The 18,873-nt window shown below is 34.4% G+C and overlaps 1 protein-coding gene across 1 annotated transcript in view; it reads right to left on the reverse strand.

The window, feature by feature from the left end:
* The window catches only part of LOC143075039 (uncharacterized), a 70,169-nt gene that overhangs the window by 10,201 nt on the left and 41,095 nt on the right, over positions 1-18,873 (reverse strand). The window contains exons 30-41 of the mRNA XM_076250276.1: positions 16,730-16,925; positions 16,294-16,364; positions 15,771-15,928; positions 13,770-14,990; positions 13,374-13,468; positions 12,200-12,739; positions 11,693-11,870; positions 11,197-11,387; positions 9,690-10,381; positions 7,766-9,231; positions 3,142-6,356; positions 1,403-1,705 (exon numbers count right to left, since the gene is read on the reverse strand). Coding sequence (XP_076106391.1) covers positions 1,403-1,705; positions 3,142-6,356; positions 7,766-9,231; positions 9,690-10,381; positions 11,197-11,387; positions 11,693-11,870; positions 12,200-12,739; positions 13,374-13,468; positions 13,770-14,990; positions 15,771-15,928; positions 16,294-16,364; positions 16,730-16,925 — 8,326 coding nt within the window. The remainder of the gene's footprint in view (positions 1-1,402; positions 1,706-3,141; positions 6,357-7,765; positions 9,232-9,689; positions 10,382-11,196; positions 11,388-11,692; positions 11,871-12,199; positions 12,740-13,373; positions 13,469-13,769; positions 14,991-15,770; positions 15,929-16,293; positions 16,365-16,729; positions 16,926-18,873) is intronic.

Here is an 18,873-nt window from a genome sequence, read left to right on the forward strand (position 1 = left end):
AGTTGCATTTCCCGCTCAAAACTTTTTTACCGGAATCCTTGGGTTTTATCTTTAGCGTATAAGGTCAAGTCCGTTTGGTATCACGTGAGCGTTTGACATGAACATTTGCATTTAGAGTTTCAAAGCATTTGTTTGAAATCGATGTTGGAACACTTTGAAATCATGATCTGACGTACGTTAACTCTGTATCTTTATACTTGAAGAGCAGGGTTCATTTACAAAAAAGTTCGTTAATACAAAATTATCAACGTGTCTACAAACTATTTGTGTAAAACGGACGTTGTATTCTATGATGGCCTTTTGTGATCCGTAGATCAGGATGATTATGTTAACGATGCCTTCGACCATTGCTATATTATTCATATCTGACATGAACCAAAGGTGACAAAAGCCTGTAAAGTGGAGAATATTTGGCAGTCAAATCGCCCAAGTTTTCCATTCAGATCATTTATAAATGCGATGTAAAATACGTGACAAGTCTTGTAGCATTTTTATTGGAAACATAGGTACACATGGAAATTTAAACACTCTAGGGACTTTTTCTTCTTTTTGTTATTTGATTTTGCCATGTGATTATGGACTTTCCGAATTGATTTTCCTCTAAGTTCAGTATTTTTGTGATTTTACTTTTTCTAGTAATGTATGTCTGCCCAGACATATTTTACCAGGACAAAGTTATCTTTTACAGAAAACCTTTAGGTAGAGGTAAACATACAAGGTACGTAGTACAGAATATTAGTGCAAGTTAAAACTCTTCAAAGTTCCAGCCAGGCATATATAGGCGTTGAAAATATGCGGCACAGCTCTATATTTTGATATTTGAAAACAAAATAGTAGTGCATATGAATTAAATTCACATTCTACATGATATTTTTTTTCAAAACGTAGTCCTAGGAACTTATTAGCAAAAGCAAAACAGACAAAAATGACATTATGCAGATTTTGTATCTATAAAATAAAATTTTATACCTACCTGCCTACCCATGAAAAAAAATATACTGAGCCAAGTTATTTTTTTTTGGGAAAAAAATAAAATATTTTACCTACCTACCTACCCTGTTTCAAAACATAGGGTCGGAAAAGGGCAAACAAACAATATTTTAATTTAGGCCTTACCATCTATATATCTTAGGTATAACGGTGTGCAGTATATGCAGCCAATGACGGTAATGTGAAATTTATAATCAATCAAATTGAGTAATGAATTTATGAAATTTTATTCATTTACCTGTCTTGTCGCAGCATGCTAACCTTAAGGATAAATTATCCTTCCATAGCAAACTTTGATGATAATTTTCCTGGTACAATGTGTAGTTAAATGTAGACAATTATACTTTTATCTACACAGTATTCATAAATAAGTTTTAATTCAGCACTCATAATAAAGTGATTTAATACTTACCATAAAAAGCAACATCCTCTTTGCCTCCCTCCCATTCCAAACCAATATCATGTTCTTCTGCTGTAAATATGGTATCATCTACAACATCATCACTGTACATGTATGACAAGGTGACATTACTGACATCTGGTGGCATGATCTCCACGGTAATGTTACAGGAATCCTGGGACGTCAGACCGGCTGAGTTAACAGCTGTCACAGTGAGGTAATAGATATGGTCATGCAGGAGTTTACCCTTTAGTCCATCTACCTTAATCTTCTTACTAAATCCAACAGAAACAGGTGGCTTGATGTCAGATTTACCTGATAAATAAGTGTAACATATTTTGTATCAATTTCAGACAAAATATAAGTTATTGACTCTATTATTTTTTTTGTATGGAGCGTGGTTGTCACTGCTTTTTCCTTAATTATCAACATAAAATACCTGACAGATCTTTATTGGAAATTCCATTTGTATAAAACAGATCAAATTTATTTGTTGAATGGCAAAGAATTAATGGAAACTGTATGCATATGCAGTGCTTTAACACTTGGTTCAGTAATTATTTAAGTCTTGATCTGAGTGCAGACAACAGGTTGACAGTCAGAATTGTGTAATTGCCAGTGCCCTGAAACTTTTCCAAGGGGAGATAACGTTAACATCCTACTTGCTTCTGTTTCAATTTGTATAATATAATCTATAATGTTTCAGGGGGAGATAACTTAAACATTTTACCTGATTCTGTTCTAATTTGTATGATATAATTCATAAAATTTAAGGGGAGGTAACTTAAACATTTTACCTGCTTCTGTTCCAATTTGTATGATATAGTCCACAATGTTTCAGGGGGAGATAACTTAAACATCCTACCTGCTTCTATTCCAATTTGTATGAGATAATCCACAATGGTTTAGGGAAGATACCTTAAACATCCTACCTGGTTCTGTTCCAATTTGTAAGATATAATCTACAATGTTTCAAGGGGAGATAACTTAAACATTTTACCTGCTTCTGTTCCAATTTGTATGATATAGTTCACAATGTTTCAGGGGGAGATAACTTAAACAACCTACCTGGTTCTGTTCCAATTTGTATGATATAATCCACACTATTTAAGGGGAGATAACTTAAACATCCTACCTGCTTCTGTTTCAATTTGTATGATATAATCCACAATTAATATTTTAGGGGGAGATAACTTAAACATCCTAGCTGGTTCTGTTTCAATTTGTATGATATAATCTACAATGTTTCAAGGGGAGATAACTTTAACATTTTACCTGCTTCTGTTCCAATTTGTATGATATAGTCCACAATGTTTCAGGGGGAGATAACTTAAACATCCTACCTGCTTCTATTCCAATTTGTATGAGATAATCCACAATGGTTTAGGGAAGATATCTTAAACATCCTACCTGGTTCTTTTTCAATTTGTATGATATAATCTACAATGTTTCAAGGGGAGATAACTTTAACATTTTACCTGCTTCTGTTGTAATTTGTATGATATAATCCACAATGTTTCAGGGGGAGATAACTAAAACATCCTACCTGCCTGTGTTCCAATTTGTATAATATAATCCACAATGTTTCAGGGGGAGATAACTTAAACATCATACCTGCTTCTGTTCCAATTTGTATGATATAATCCACAATTTTTAAGGGGCAGATAACTTAAACATCTTGCCTGCTTCTGTTCATATTTGTATGATATAATCCATAAATGTTTCAGGGGGAGATAACTTAAACATCTTACCTGCTTCTGTTCCAATTTGTATGATATAATCCACAATGTCTCCTACATCTTCACTACATTCCCAGTAAGCTCCCATACTACTGTTAGTACCCTGGTATGTAGTCGGTTCCTCCATGGAGTTGGAGGGATCCACACATCTCACATACTGTAAGTCTGGAGGAGTTGTATCTACCATAATTCCCTTTGATTGAACCACAGTTTTCTGTCCAGCAATGTTAACAGTTTTAACATTGTAATAGTATGTGGTGGCATTGAATTGATTACCGTCGGTAGAACTGTAGTTTGACTTTTCCACTGTAGCCGCTATAAGTGACAGGTTTCTAACAACAATATCGATTATCTGGAAATCTTCTGTGTGTTTTTCTGTACATATCTTTTCACATCCTATATTACAACCTGAGGAACACTGAATACAAAATGTACTATACAGAGTCATTGGAGAGATGGAATCAGTGCTGTTTGTAGAATCTGATATTCCTACCCATAATTCCTTCATTTGACTTTCTCCGTCATAAAAAGCTGTGCCATACACACATTTCATACTATCAACTTTAGGCAATGGTATTTTCAGACTTGTTATAATAGCTTCTCCAACGAAAGGATCCATAATATTTCCAATTGGTGGAAAATAATTATCTTTATTCCAAGTATAAAGTCCAGAGACAGCAAAGTCCTTAAACTGTATCCCATTAAACTGGACAATAGTTTCTCCATTGAGAAATACCTGTATACTCCAAGTTGTAGTAGTAGGAGTCTTGACCTTTTCAAGATTGACAATAAAGTTGTTATAAGTCACAGTCGGGTCAAATTTAAGTTCAATTTGTCGAGTGATTGTCTTATACTTGTCTCTTATCCATATAAAGCCATACCATTTCCCCTCAAACTGGTACCCAGGGATGTGGAAGCCAACACCATAATGATCTAGAAGTTCAGTACCAGGATCGTTTGAGCCATTCAGGTTTATATTAATACCATGACCTTTTGTTGTTTTTATTTGGTTAGCCATTACTGGATTCAATGTTGTAGTATAGAAACCTGTGACATTTTGAGAGTTTGCAGTTGTGCCACTTAATCCATCGTGAGTTGTACTCTCTGCCATCTGATCTTCAGCAATCAAACCTGTGGAGTCAGATGTCACTTCTGTAAACATCTTGCTTCTAGTTGTACTGGTCATTATTGGGACAGCTATGGAGTTTCCAATACCTTCCATTAACACATTGCTGTCATTATCTGGAGGACTGAAAACAAAATCTGAGAACACACTATCAAAATTAGAAGCCAGGAACCAGCTAGTTACCATCTGGTTCCCAGATGCAGCTTTCAGTGTGGTACTATAGTTACCCTCTAGGATATTCTGAGAGGATAATTTTACACCTCCTTTTATAATGTGCTGTAACTGATCATCATGGCGAATAAACAAGGATAATGTGTCGTCATTATGCACTACACATTCTGAATCAAAGTCTAATCCGATTGGTTCTATCTGTATTGGTGAATGGAATTTTGGGAAGACTTGAACTTGTCTTGGACATTCTGATGCCTTCTCTGTATGAGCTATCCCAATCATTCCCTCCATCTTGTCTGTAGAGGACTGGAAGGTTATGTCAGATTTCCAGTCAGTTCCCATTTTGACAGCCCCAGGAATAGGTGGTGTTATATCTAACCGTACTGGAGGTGACCTGACTGTCGTCTTCAGTCCAGCTCCATTTATAGCTGTAATAGTAATTACATAGGTAAACGCTTGGTTCAGTCTTAAATCGTAGAATTCAGTTTGAAGGTCACTAGTTACCTCAGTTGATCTTATAACAGAATAACTACTACCAACGCCATCTTCTGGGAGTTTTCCTTTATCATAACATGTAGTTCCAGAATACATTTTTACTTCATACTTGTGTACAGAACTTTCAGGGTCCCTAAATTCAGTCCAGGATATTTCCAGTCTCTTTGGATCAAAAACATATGCAACATTTGGACCAACTCCACCAGGCAGATATAATTCTCCAGCTGAAGGGGGCGTGGCATCTATCATTAAGGAGGGTCCATAAGATCCAATACATCTTTGTGTAGAATCAGTGGCTATTACTGCAACATAATACTGATGACCATGAATTAAGGTCAAATTCTTTATTTCAGTAAAAGTATCAACCCCAACATCATGTAGAGGAACCACATCAAAGTCAGGAATATATTGTTCATACTGTTTACAGTTAAGTGTTATATTTGGCAGTTGTATAGGTTTAAAGGTAGAAACACCGACTCTGAATTGATCAATGCCCATATCAGCTTGGAAGCCACTCCAGGAAACATATAGTTTATCAGTGTAAGATTGAACTGTATCATACTCTACTAATCCAGGGAATATCTCATCATGGTAGCCTACTTTGATTCCGTTAGAGCTTTCTTCCTGGTAACTGCCAGCATTACTGTAGCCTCTTACTGTCATATAATAGGTTACAGTTTTGGCGGTTAAGTTCATGTTTTGAAATGAATATGAGGTGTTCAGTCCAACATCAACAAAGTAGTGTACATTGCTCCTGGTTTTAGCATATCTTCTGTCAGTACCTATAGCTACTTCATACTTTCTGATTTTCTGTGTTGGATCACGAGACTTGGCATCTCCAAAAGGATCCCAGTTAACAAATAATTCATGTATAGATTCCTGATAAGTTAAATCATCTCTCTCCCCATCCCTAACTGTCCCTGGAACAGGTGGTTCTATCTTTACAGCTATCCCATCAGACCTAGCAATTCTTGTCCTATTTAGAGCATCAACTGTTCGGATGATATTAATATAAGTAAAGCCATTGGTCAGATTCATGACATCAGAGTAGAAATGAGAATTAGCTGCTGACAAGGGGAGGTAATCCTGTAATACATTTCCTTCAATGTCCGCGACAGACCATTCGGCAGATTTAATCTTACATCTGTCTGAATACTTCCAATAACCTTGAATGACATTCAATGACGTCTGGTAGTCCTCATCTTTAAGACTGGTTCCATCAATTACAGTAAGCTGAGGTACCAGACTTACAATAACAGGGTCAGAGGTCACCTGGTTATATAATCCAGCTTTGTTAAATGCCCTCACTGTAACTGTTACATCACTACCATCATCCATATTTAAGTAAGGGATCAAAACCTTGTCTTTAACATCTATTGACGAGAAATCTTGGATATTTGTTGTCCTTCCATATGCTCCAATGGCGGCTTCATACCTGAAATCAGACAATACAAGAGAGCACTATTTAGGCCAACATTAAAAATATCTTTGTTTACCCTCTCCCAACTGAGGTTGTTAGGGTATGGGTAGGTAGGTAGGCAAATTATTTTATTTTATTTCTTGATATGGTTTTCTATATTAAATTTGTACAAAATTCAACAGGTAAGGCTCAAGTCAAGAAAAGTGGGGTATTCCCTGTATTCTAATTCAGTGTACACCCCAGTTTTCTGGTTAAAAAAAAACAGTATACAGGGACCTCCTTTCTTTCCTATTCATTTAATGTAATGAAATCTGCAAAAGCACACATTCTACTGTTTTTTAGTTAAAAAATCAAGCTTATTTCAAGTCTAATTTGATGCATAACTCACAACAAAACAATTCCTTTGTTCACCAATTCATACCTTGATCACCAATTATGAGAGGAAAAAAAGATACATGTATGTTAATCCCTTGGGAATTAAAATTCAATGAATAAAAATTTTCAATAGAAGTGAACATAATTCAGTTATCAGGTTATGTTCAGTTATTCCTAGATCATGCAGCTTGGTCAATTGATTCCAAAACAAAGATTTGTATGTTTTTTCCAGTTCTAGAAGAAACAAGGCTGCACTTTATATTCATGTTTTGTATTTCCTAAAATACTTTTAATAAGTATTTACGAATTCTACCGATGCAGTTATAACGCGCCCTTTTGTAATTTTCATGCCATAAATTAAAAAAGGAAACCCCATTTAAACTGGGTTTGTTTTACACCAGAAAACAGGGACGTTCCCTGTAAGCAGAGAATACATGTATCCCACACTTCCTGACTTGTGCCCAACCCGTTCAAAGACAAAGTAGATAGATTTTAAAGCACGAGTCTGACCATTTTTAATCAAATTCTTTAAGATTTTATCCTTTAAACAGGAACAGAGGTTAGACACAAAGCAAATCAAGATGCACTCAGCGGGTTGAAAGATGCTTCAGTTTTTTTTTTATTTTCAAAAAAGATCACCCTTGTACACAAACAAATCGTGTGGCAAAGCATTTTGTTTGTTTTCCTTGATTCCGAATCATGTAGACGCTTCAATGCAAAAATACCTTGACTACAGCATCGGAAAGATATCACCAATAACCCACATATTAAAAAAAATTAATTGTGGACAAGAATGGCCAATAAAATTTTTAGGGTCGCGGTGATTTTACCGGGTCGGTCGGGTGAGGGGAAACAAACAATATTTTATTTTTGGCCTTATTTAAAAATAATTACTGTATGCTCAAGTCCTTGCAAACAGTTTTGATAACAAGTAATCATTTAAAATTTTGACAGATGAACATGACAAAATCAATCTGTAATCTACAGTCAGGACTGACTCTTATATAAACATATATTCTTTCAATTCTACAGTTGATAGTATAAATTACCTCTCAATGCCTGATTCCTCATCCTGCCATCCTTTCACTGTGAACTCAATAAAGCTAAGAGGGATCTGACAATACTGCTTCATGATTGGTTCATCCAAGTCAATACTGGTCACAATGTCAACTTTTCCATCAATGGGTATACTTCTATCCACTATGACCTTATATGGTAATGTTTTAGCCATTCCAAGTACATTTTCTAACTTGAAGATGATGTATATTTCCGTTAGATTATTGTTTTTAATTCTTGTCAATAAATCTCTGGTCCATGAACGTTTATTTGTATCCTGCTTGTGGAAGAGGGATATGTCTGTCTTTGTTTCTTCAGATCCAACTCCAACAGTAAAATTCCTTATGGTACTTTCAAATTCTCTGATCATGTCCCATTTACAGTCTACAAGAGACTGGAGAACTGATATATGTCGTGTACATCTCAAATCTAAGATCTCTGGTATGGTGGTATCTACAGTAATAGAGGGAGAGGAGACAACTCTCTGGTTCCCTGCTTTATCTACAGCACCAGTATTCAGGAAGAATGTCTGTCCATGTTTAAATGATACTGATCCTGCTGGTATATAAGTATCCTTAGTTACGGTTACTGGGTGAATGTCATGCTTCCCTGGTAGAGAACCAATAGACCACCAGTTTTCATTAATGCCGAAAGCATCCTTAGACTCCCATCTGAAATCAAGTGAATCTGTTCTATTTTGATACAAACTTGTTGTGATGGTTTCCGGATTGATCTTCTCTTTTCCAAAACTGATCATTTTTATCTCAGGAGGAGTAGTATCTAATGAGAAACCATCGGAGCATGACAGGATATATTCCTCTTTACAGCGATGTCCAGTCTGTGCCCTAACTGTTATATAATACGTTGATCCCTCATAAAGTTCTGTATGGATCTGACCTCGGCCATGGGTATCATTAACTAGAACTATTCCATATCTAGTGAACGGAAGGATATCATAATAGAATGGCTGGCTGCCAATGGCCCATTCATATTCAACAATGCTACATTGCTCACTTTCAAAACCAACAAAGGACATGCCCACTGAAGTTCTGTCAATGGTAAAGTCAGCATCTTCAAGGTCACTCCTGCCATCAAAAACTTTACCGGGAATGTTATCCTTCAGAACTATGATTGGTAATGATAAATTCTTTATTTCAGAGAACATTCCAGCACCATTTTCAACTTTGACCTGGACATAGTAATATACAGAATCATTTCCAGAAGCTGGTTTAAGATTGAGATCATTCAGGATAACCTTTGGTTCGGCTCCAAATTCCAGGAAACCATTGGTTACGGATGTGTCACCGTAATAGGAACCAATGGCTACATAACTTTTAATAATGCTACTTTGGAAATCATGTGACTTCCAGGTCAAGGTTATACTATGTTGATCATCATGTTCAATGAAGCGTTTATCATCACTAATTTCCTGAGGAGCTGTCTGAAGTCCAAGATGAATCTGGAAAGTAAGAAGAAAATGTTATAAAATTTAAAGCTTGTTAACTTGGCAGAAAATATTTTGAATGAACAAGAATATGTTTCTATATGTAGGATCTATCTAGTTTTATCCAATTTACAAGTTTTGGTAAACAGCAAAATAGATGGATTGAAACCCTAAATAGCTTTTATTTTCTAAAATGTTCCCTTCAGTCTAAAGAACATATATGTACTAAGTTTCAAGTCATTTTGATGCAACATGAAAACGTTTAATTTGGAAATTTGAGTTAACATTTTTGAAAATTTGTCTAAATTTCAACTTTATTATCCCATTGGGGTTAGTTCATATTCACTGCAGTATATGATTAATCTTGCAAGGAAAAATATTTGCCTCCACAAAAGATACTCATTTTCATTGGGAGTACAAATTTATCGCCATTTCTAATGGTTTTAATTGATTTTAATTTAAAATTGTATTACCTTATCCAGAACAGGAGGTGTAGTATCTATCATAACACCAGTTGATTCCTGAGAGGTCGGCATATCTGCATGGTTAATGGCCACTACCTTCACTGAATACTTGTGTCCACTTAGAAGATTTAAGTTAGAGAGAGTTACATTGGCTGTAACATTTTTCTTAATTATTGGAAGTGTGATGTAATCTTGACCTTTTGGATAAAACTTTTGTCCTTGACCTTGGTGAAAGTCTTCAATATAGTAACGATACTCCTTCATTCCAGATTCAGGATCGTCAAACTCCCATTTTAGATTGAGGCTTGTGCCATCACTTTGATAGTGTTTTCCATCTTCTGTGTCAGACAGGTATTTAACAATGGGTGGAGTTTGGTCAATAATGAAACCATCTGATCTGATGATGGTGGAAATGGCAGCTTCGTTTTTAGCTGTCAGTTTTACATAAATATGGTCACCATGTTTCATACTCAGTGAGTAATCCACAAATTCTGATTTTAGTCCATTGTGGAATGTTTGTGAGAGTTTATTGTTTATATAAACGTCTAGGTTGTAGGAGATAATTCCACTTTCTGGGTCACTAAATCCACCCCACATTGAGGAGACCTCAGCTGTCTCGGAAGAAAAGTTCATGTCATGTTCCTTTCCAATATTCCCATCCACAATCCATCCTTTTACAGGTGCTGTTGTGTCAATAAGTACTAAAATAAATAAACATGTTTGTTAGCTTAAGTTTAATGTTTGCAAATAAACTTATTAACTTTAATCTTATTTTGAAATTCATTTAGATAAAGGTTTTACTACAAACAGAACAAGAACACCTTTCAGTAATTCTATATACTGTAGAAACATTAATTTATGTTGGGTTGAATTTCGTGATTTTGTCTTCCTATAAGATTTCATGGGGATTTAATGTCGTGGTTTCCTTAAATGTAAGTGGTATTATATAGAGGTTAAACTTTCTTGGGGTTTTTTAATTTCGTGGATAAATTCTTTCCTTGAAATAAACGAAATTAAATCCTCCACGAACATTTCTGCTTTTACAGTACAACAAAATTGGTTAACTTTTTGCTTATAGACCAGACCTAACCACGAAAGGCAACATTGACCAATTCAATCACTAAATGATGTCAAGAATATATGATTGATCAATGAACCATTAAAATGAGGTCAAGGTGAGATACCAGACAGACATATACACTTAGCAATCATTTCATTCACCAAATATAGTTGCACCAACCTGCAAGGGCTGCTAGCCAGTCAAGGTCGTTTAAAACTCGAATCATCGACCTGAGAAATGGACCTAATCACAGGACTTTAACATTAATCACTGATTTATGAAATGAGGTCAAGGTCAGGTACACCCAAAATGTCAGTAAATAATTAACAGAACTAAGAGTTTGGCGTGAAAAAGATGGGAACAACTAAAAGTTCACAAACTGAGCAAACACCCAGATAACTAGTATAACATTTTCTTTCTATTTCTATATCATTCCCAAACAATTATATAAATTACCTCCATTAGAATATCCCTCCACAGTTTTAGGATTCAGTGCACTATTTTTAGCTATAACAGTGGAGTAATATGTCTTGTTGTGTTGTAGTTGTACGTCAGCACAGGAATCCTTCACATCACGGGAAAATGTTTTATTTTTAAATGGCACAATATCATCTCTTCCAACTTTTGTTCCTACACCCCATCTGTATCTACAATAAAAGAGAATTATCAAACTACAGATTCTGTTTAAGTTCTGACACCAAATTTATAAATACATTCTATTCAAAAATAAAACAAAAAACACTGAACATGCTGAAGAGGGAACCGTGATTCAGGGCTTGCATTGAGCATTGTGCAAATCTAAAAAAAATAGTATCTTCATTAAAGGGTATGATAAATGTCACTGAAAATAAAAGGAAATAGCAAATAAATGATTGTTTGCCAAAAAACAAATAAATTGATTTTGAATTATCCATGTTAACATAGAACTTCACTTATACTGCTAATTCCTTACTCGCTTAACCCTGATTCAGGATCATAGAATCCATTCCACTGAGAACACACTTTACTGCTATCAGACTGATACTTCATGTCTACATCCATAACTTCTCCATCTAAAACATGACCAGCTACTGGTTTCGTTCTGTCTATCAAGATAGGGTTGTCACTGTGTGCTGTTTTAAACAGGTCCACTGAAAATTTAAAAAACAGACATAAAACGTGAACAACTACTGCAAGGTCCAATAACACAGTGATATAAGATATAGGACAACTTTAACATGCTTTTGATTACATATGAAATAGGATTGCTGTCTCATAAACATAAAAGTTTCCACATCTCCATTTTTCATCAGCAATTGTGTTTGTGATTACCATGGATTGCTCAAGTTTCAAACAGACCTACAGAAATTACATCATACTTTATTGAACTTTTGTGTGATAATTTATACAATCAGCTAATTTCAGATAAAGTCACTGTATATTAATTTTATAAAAAAATGTATACCAAACATAAATTTACCATTGTTAACTGATCTTAGTCTTATCCAGACAGGTTCTCCTGAAGCAAGGTTTAAATCATCAATTACAATAAAAGTTTGGTTCTCTTTGTAATCAAACGTAGAGTACCCTCTCACATCTACATCATGTTTCGTTAGTCCTAAACCAAAATCTATGTTCTTTATCTTAGATCCTGTATCAAAAGTATCAAAATACATAGCCATCAAATTAAAATCCTCGTCAAAAACAATATCATCATCTGTCACGCCTCTGGAAAAGAAGGGCGGAGTTGTATCAACCGTGATGGGTGTGGAGTGACATACAGTTGTTACCATGGCACCACCATGGACCACATTGTTGATAGCTTGGACTGTGACATAGTATGGACCATCAGGTAGATGTAGGTTCCTGGCATATCCTGTGTTGGTCCAGAATTTAGGACTAGACAAGTGAGCATGTGGATCAGAGAATGAGGCAATATCTGTGCCACAAACTGTTGTACCAACGGACCAAGTATATCCAAAGATACCTGTTTCATTGTCATTGAAGCCATCCCAGTTAGCTGTAATATATAATGATAATAAAGGTATTAAACCATTTATTCAAAGATTTGAACTACATCCTTGAAAGAGCCTTTAAATCCATTTTATATAAAAAATATTTTTTTAACCTGCTCTGATAAAATGAAGTTATAGATGAAAGGACAGGTATTTTCTCATCCTGCTTCCTTTTAATATCACAATCATAATTTTATAAGAGTGGTTTTTTTTTAAATGATGACCATCTTTAATAGTGGATAGTGGAGAATCGAAAAACCAAAGTTTAAGTATATCATCTTACTGGCAAAAAGGATTCAGTAGTAACCATTTTTTAAAGCATTTTTTTTTTATTCACCTTCTAACTTATATTTTAAACTGTTAATTAAAACCAGAACTGTGAGTGAATTAAAAACAAAACTGACTTACCAGAGAATATAAGAACATATATATTATAGAAATATTCAAGAAAGTTTGGTTATCTCCCCTTTAACATATTTGAATGGGAAAATATTTTGTCAAACACATCCTCCATTAGTGTTTTTCTTCCGTGTACAGTTTCATCAAATTTTGTCTAACAAATATAAATTTAACACTGATTTTTCATCCACATGTATAACCTCTTTTTGTCAACTTTATCATGCTTATAACAATAATTACCCGACATAAAATGGTTGGCTAGAGTGTATAGAGTTTCTACTCCACCTTCATGTCCATTGAATACAGTGGAACCTTCAGATCCATCTATTATCTTTCTATAAAATAAATTTATGTTTAACTTACATACAATTGACATTAGTACATTGTGTATCATTTATAAAATTATTTCTGAAATGCGCCCACTATGAAAATTACACAAGTTCACATATGTGCTACATTATGTGCCAGAGCCGTTTTAGCTTTTTGCCATGGCATGGTCAGTTTGTTTTCGACTTATCTGTTTGGATATCCCTTTGGTATCTTTTGCCTATTTCTCATGGAAACTTTTTTAACATACAATTATTAAATTTTATAAAATAAGGACTTAATTCATTGACTATATTATTCATATGTTACCTGTGATTTTGTAGAGATGTTTGGTCAATACACCGTTGTGTGATTGCAGCCTTACATCCATCAAACTTTGTCTGATCAAAAGTAGCCTTGCCCACAGGTCCTGGCTCTGGAGGGGTGTGGTCTACCATGGTCCCACCTGACGACACATAACCCTTGTATCCCAGTTTATTAGTTATCCCAGCATTTAGTATGTATACCATACCATGTTGTAAATCTAAATTATGATGTATAAAAGAGCTATAGCCCACTCCGAGTCGTTCATAGTTTTTGTATGTGCCACTGATATGTAACTCTGCATTAGGCCCTTCAACAGTGGCATGGAGGTCACAGGTTTCTGAATGATGTTCGTAGTCAAAGGCAACACATTTTCTGCCAAAATTAACACATTTTTGGGCACATTCCTCAACATGATCTGTTTTACTACTTGAAATCTTCTCTGCAGTTAATTTCCCTTCTTTACCAATAGTGAAGAACTTGAGCGGGGAATTAGCCTTGGATACATTACGTTCTGTAGTTGATTTCAAAATAAGTGGTTGCCATGGAATGACCTCTGACCCTGATCCACCTTGACTTTTGGTAAATCCAAGGGCCTCTAAATGAGTGTCCACTAACTCAGAATCATCAAAAACCACCACATTACCACTAATCTTGTTGGTATGACTAGTGTAGGGATAGGATTCATCTATTCTACCATCAGGGAAGGTGTTATCAAATGTTTGTAGATTACACTCAGTTATACTGGTATCACCTTGGCTATTTTTAGCTTTGACTGTCCAGTAAAGGGGTATTCCATAATGTTCTTTATGTAGTTGGACAGGAGCAGTCAGGGAGTTTCCAGTCATCCCTGTCCAGTCTTGGACATTTCTGCCAGATCTGTGTGTTCCAATAGCATAAGATAATGTTATGTCACTGACATCAGACTTAGCTGATACTTCTAAAAGAAAGGCTGTATCTGTTATGTCACGACCTTCAAGTTGTTTGACCTCACAACCTCCAGGGCTTGACCTTCTCTGACGAGGATTGGTGGCTGCAGATGATATCCTTGGTTTGTTTGGATCTCTTTTCTCAAATGGTTTGTCAAAGATGTTTTTTTTAAAAGTTGGCAGCTTGAACTTCCAGATACAAGCATCAAACACAGTTGGATTAAAAAACAATAATCGTAACTTTGCAAATGCTTTTAGCCTCAGCTCAAGTGGTATAATTTCTAAATCAAGACGAAACCTAAAATAGAGTAATCTCTTGATTACCAGATCACGATAAACTTCTAGATTAAAATAGAGCCTTTAACACAGCTTGTAGATTAGAATGGAAACAAGTATAAGCACAATTTCCTCTCCAGTTATAAAGTTTTATATATGTTTTATTACAGCAATTAAATTCCTCTTATCTATAAAACTTAACAATAATAATAAAAAAAAAATAATCAAATTATCCTTTTTTTACTAAATTTTCAATGGTATTTTACTTTTCTAATGCTAAACATTGAGTGACTATTTTTTTAGCTGGTTTGATATGCATGTATTTGCAGTAAAGTCTTGTACTGAACTCCAAGCAAAATGGTAATTTTTGAAATCTCAAGAAGAGATTTTATATGAATTTTTAATCACCTAGTTAATCCGATGAGAACATGCTGTGAAAGCAAACATATTCTATATAATATAAATGTAATTTCATGGTAAGCATATTTAACCAAATTCATATAAAATTCAAAAGTTCAAAACACATCAAATGAATGGAAAACAAACTGTATTTGAGGAAAATACCAATCTTGGGACCAAATTCTCTACCCTTGCGGCCTCGGAAGTTACACAGTCACTTGACTGGTATTTTTTTACAAATACCCCTCCATAACATGATATATCTGTTCAATATTGTAAAGTTTAACCCAAGAAATAAAAGCTTTAAGCAGTATATACTCTCACAGAACATATGATAGCTTTTACAGTTAGTATGTAATACATTATGACTGAATTTCAAATATACTATTCTCTCCCAACATACCCTATTTTGATTGGAAATTTGTTAAATTTAAACTCTGCAGTAATTGGAAATCTAGTTTCTAACAGGTGTCCCTCAAGTCTGATTCCACCATAGGCTATACCAATATCTACAGCGAGTTCTCCCCATACACCAGCACCTATATAAGGTGTTACAACAGCCTAAAAAGTACAATCATTCTTAAATCTTTTATCATAGAAACTCTCGATTGCCTGCAACTTTTAATATAAACACCAATTACTGTAAATATAAGAAACACATATTGCAGTGCATTTCCTATTCCCATACAAAGTGGTCAGAATATTTCCTGCTCTCAAAATAGGTTTAATCCAGTTATTAAATAACATGTAATATGTAACATGACTTGTACAAAACAATTACTGTACCTTCAGAATTTTTTACAAGCCTTTCTCTAATTCTTACTCGATTTATCCCTTTCCAGACAAAGGGGGACAGACTGACAGAAAGCCAAGGAGATTCCTATATATCCCTCCAAACTTTCTTTGCAGGGGGTATAATAACTTACTTTAGCTTTCATACTCATGATACACATCTCTAGTTTTATATCAATTCCCATTCTAGCTGTCGCTCCAAAGGCTGAAAAATAGTTAACTAATGGTTTAAATTTAAATATTTTGATTTTTGTGTTATTTGTGGTGCTGTCTTATTACTGTTTCTTCTCTACAACTATTATATATATATATATGGTATTACTCCATATGTTTTGCCTTCTAATTCTCTAAGTGTGAGCATCAAAGCAATTTTAGATTTGCAATTTGTTTCTGGCCTTTCGACTGTTAATATTGGTTGTGTTTATATACCATTGAACAATGGATTTTAAAGTCAAAGTTCCATGTAAATTATAAAGTCAAACTTTTATGCAATAGTCATATTCTCTTGCCAGTTAGCTTCAATATTTCCCAATAACTCTTTTTTTATCCAATTTTTTTCCCATTTCTTACCTAAATGTAATGGTATTGGTCCAACCATGAAGAAGAATGTGATACCAGGAGGTGGACTAGGATATGTTGGTTTAGCTACAGGGTTAATAATCTGCATATCTAAGTCAGCCAATGGGAAACTTCCCTCAAAACAAAAATCTTCTTTCTCAGGAAATTCTCCTTCCCCATGGTCACCTTTTTCTCTCAATTCCATCAACTAAAATACAATATAGATTTGTTTTCTTTAAATATATCATAAATGCATGCTTTGGTAAGGATAATCCCAAAATGTATTCTGATAAAAAAAACAAAATAGTACACAAAAACATCTAACGTTAAGAAATTTTCAATAATATAATTTATATGGTTCTCTACTGACCCCTACAGATCAATAAATGGTTAGTAAAATCCATAGGGGGTGAGGCCGAAGGCCAAATCTCCTATGTATTTTACCCACCCTGCATGGTCTGTAGGGGGTCAATAGGGAACTTTATAACCAATTTATTTCACACAGGACTATTCCTGTCGCATTTTGTAGAAAAAGAAACAATGAAATACAAGAAAATCAATAGATGACGTCACCATTACTAGTAGACGTGATGTCATGAACCCCCTATGTAATTTACTAACCCCCTACAGATCCATAGAGGTCGGCATTAAACCAATCACAATGTGATAATTTACCTGTGGTGCGATAAATTGTAATAATGGGTAAGGGAGAACTTCCATAGTGAACAGGTATGACTAAGTTTATGATTATTAAGATTATTAAGATGGCCGCCAAATTTTTAAGCTGGATTGTGATGAAGAATTCTATTGAAAGTTATACCATTATAATCAGAATTGTTTGGACTTTATAGAAATCAAGTTATTTTGAAATTTCCTTGTTGGATGGACTTGTATTAGTGAAAACAACATTTTGGATTCAGTGGAATTTACTAATATTGTATTTTGAACTGTTGTTTAAAATATCGAAAGTATGCCTGGGGATAGTAATCAGAAAGGTGTTAAAACTGTACAAACAATGTTGGCAGCTAAAAAGCCTGGAGCTAAAGAATCTTCACAAGAAAAACCACCAAAGCAGAACAAACGAACTCATTCAGATGTAGCAGATGAAAGTTTGGAATGTACTGATAGTATTACTAGTATTCAAACTACTCTTAGTGAAATCAAAAAGGCCCTTCAGGTAACAGTTACTAAAGATGATTTAAGTAGTGCAATTAATTGTTTGGTTCAACAAAAAGACTTAAAAGATATTGTTATCAACATTGTTAAACAGTTATTATTAACTTTTGAAAAGAATTTGTCAGAGAAAATTGAAGCAAAAGTAAGGGAGACAACTGGAAAGTTACAAGATCAGATGGATTCTTTGATGATAGACAATGAAAACCTGAGAGAACGTGTGAGGGCAAAAGATAAATCTATAGAGAAATTAGAGGAACAAGTAAGTGATAACAACAATAGAGCAATTGATGCCATATAGCTTGGAAACTATAATGAACAGTATAGTAGAAAGCATAACATCAGAATGCTTAACTACCCAGAAAGGCCCCATGAGGTATTGAGAGATGAGTTTGTTAATATGGTGAACAAAGAGTTGAAGGTAGATATTAAACCTGATGATGTACAAGCAATACACAGAATTCCAGGGAAAGAGGGACACATAAAACCTATCATTGTTAAAGTGCGAAATACTGAACTGAAAATTAAAATTATGAGACAGAAGAGAGGACTAAAAAATGACATCAAGTTCCATGATGATATTACACAGCGTAACCTAGGACTTATGACAAGATTAAAAAATGGTGAACATTTTGAAAACGTCTGGTTTTATAATTGCAATGTCTATGCCAACCAACTTTATAATTGCAATGTCTATGCCAAGCAACAGGATGGAAGTAGAATTAGATTTGACTTATTTGACAATATTGAACAAAAACTGAAAAACAAAAATAAAAAAGGTCATTAGACATTCATTTCTTTATTTGATACATTGCTTAATGTTTCATCACTGTAAAAAATTTGAAAGATAGTAATATGATTAAAACAATCTGGGCTGTGCATTATTATCAATTTATTTACTTATAATGACTCTCTCGAGCTCTGAATTTGATTTAAATAATTTTGATTCATATTTGATTCAAAGTACTTTCTTTTATATAATT

Source organism: Mytilus galloprovincialis, chromosome 5 (assembly GCF_965363235.1).
Source record: "Mytilus galloprovincialis chromosome 5, xbMytGall1.hap1.1, whole genome shotgun sequence".
NCBI classification, from domain to species: Eukaryota; Metazoa; Mollusca; class Bivalvia; order Mytilida; family Mytilidae; genus Mytilus; species Mytilus galloprovincialis.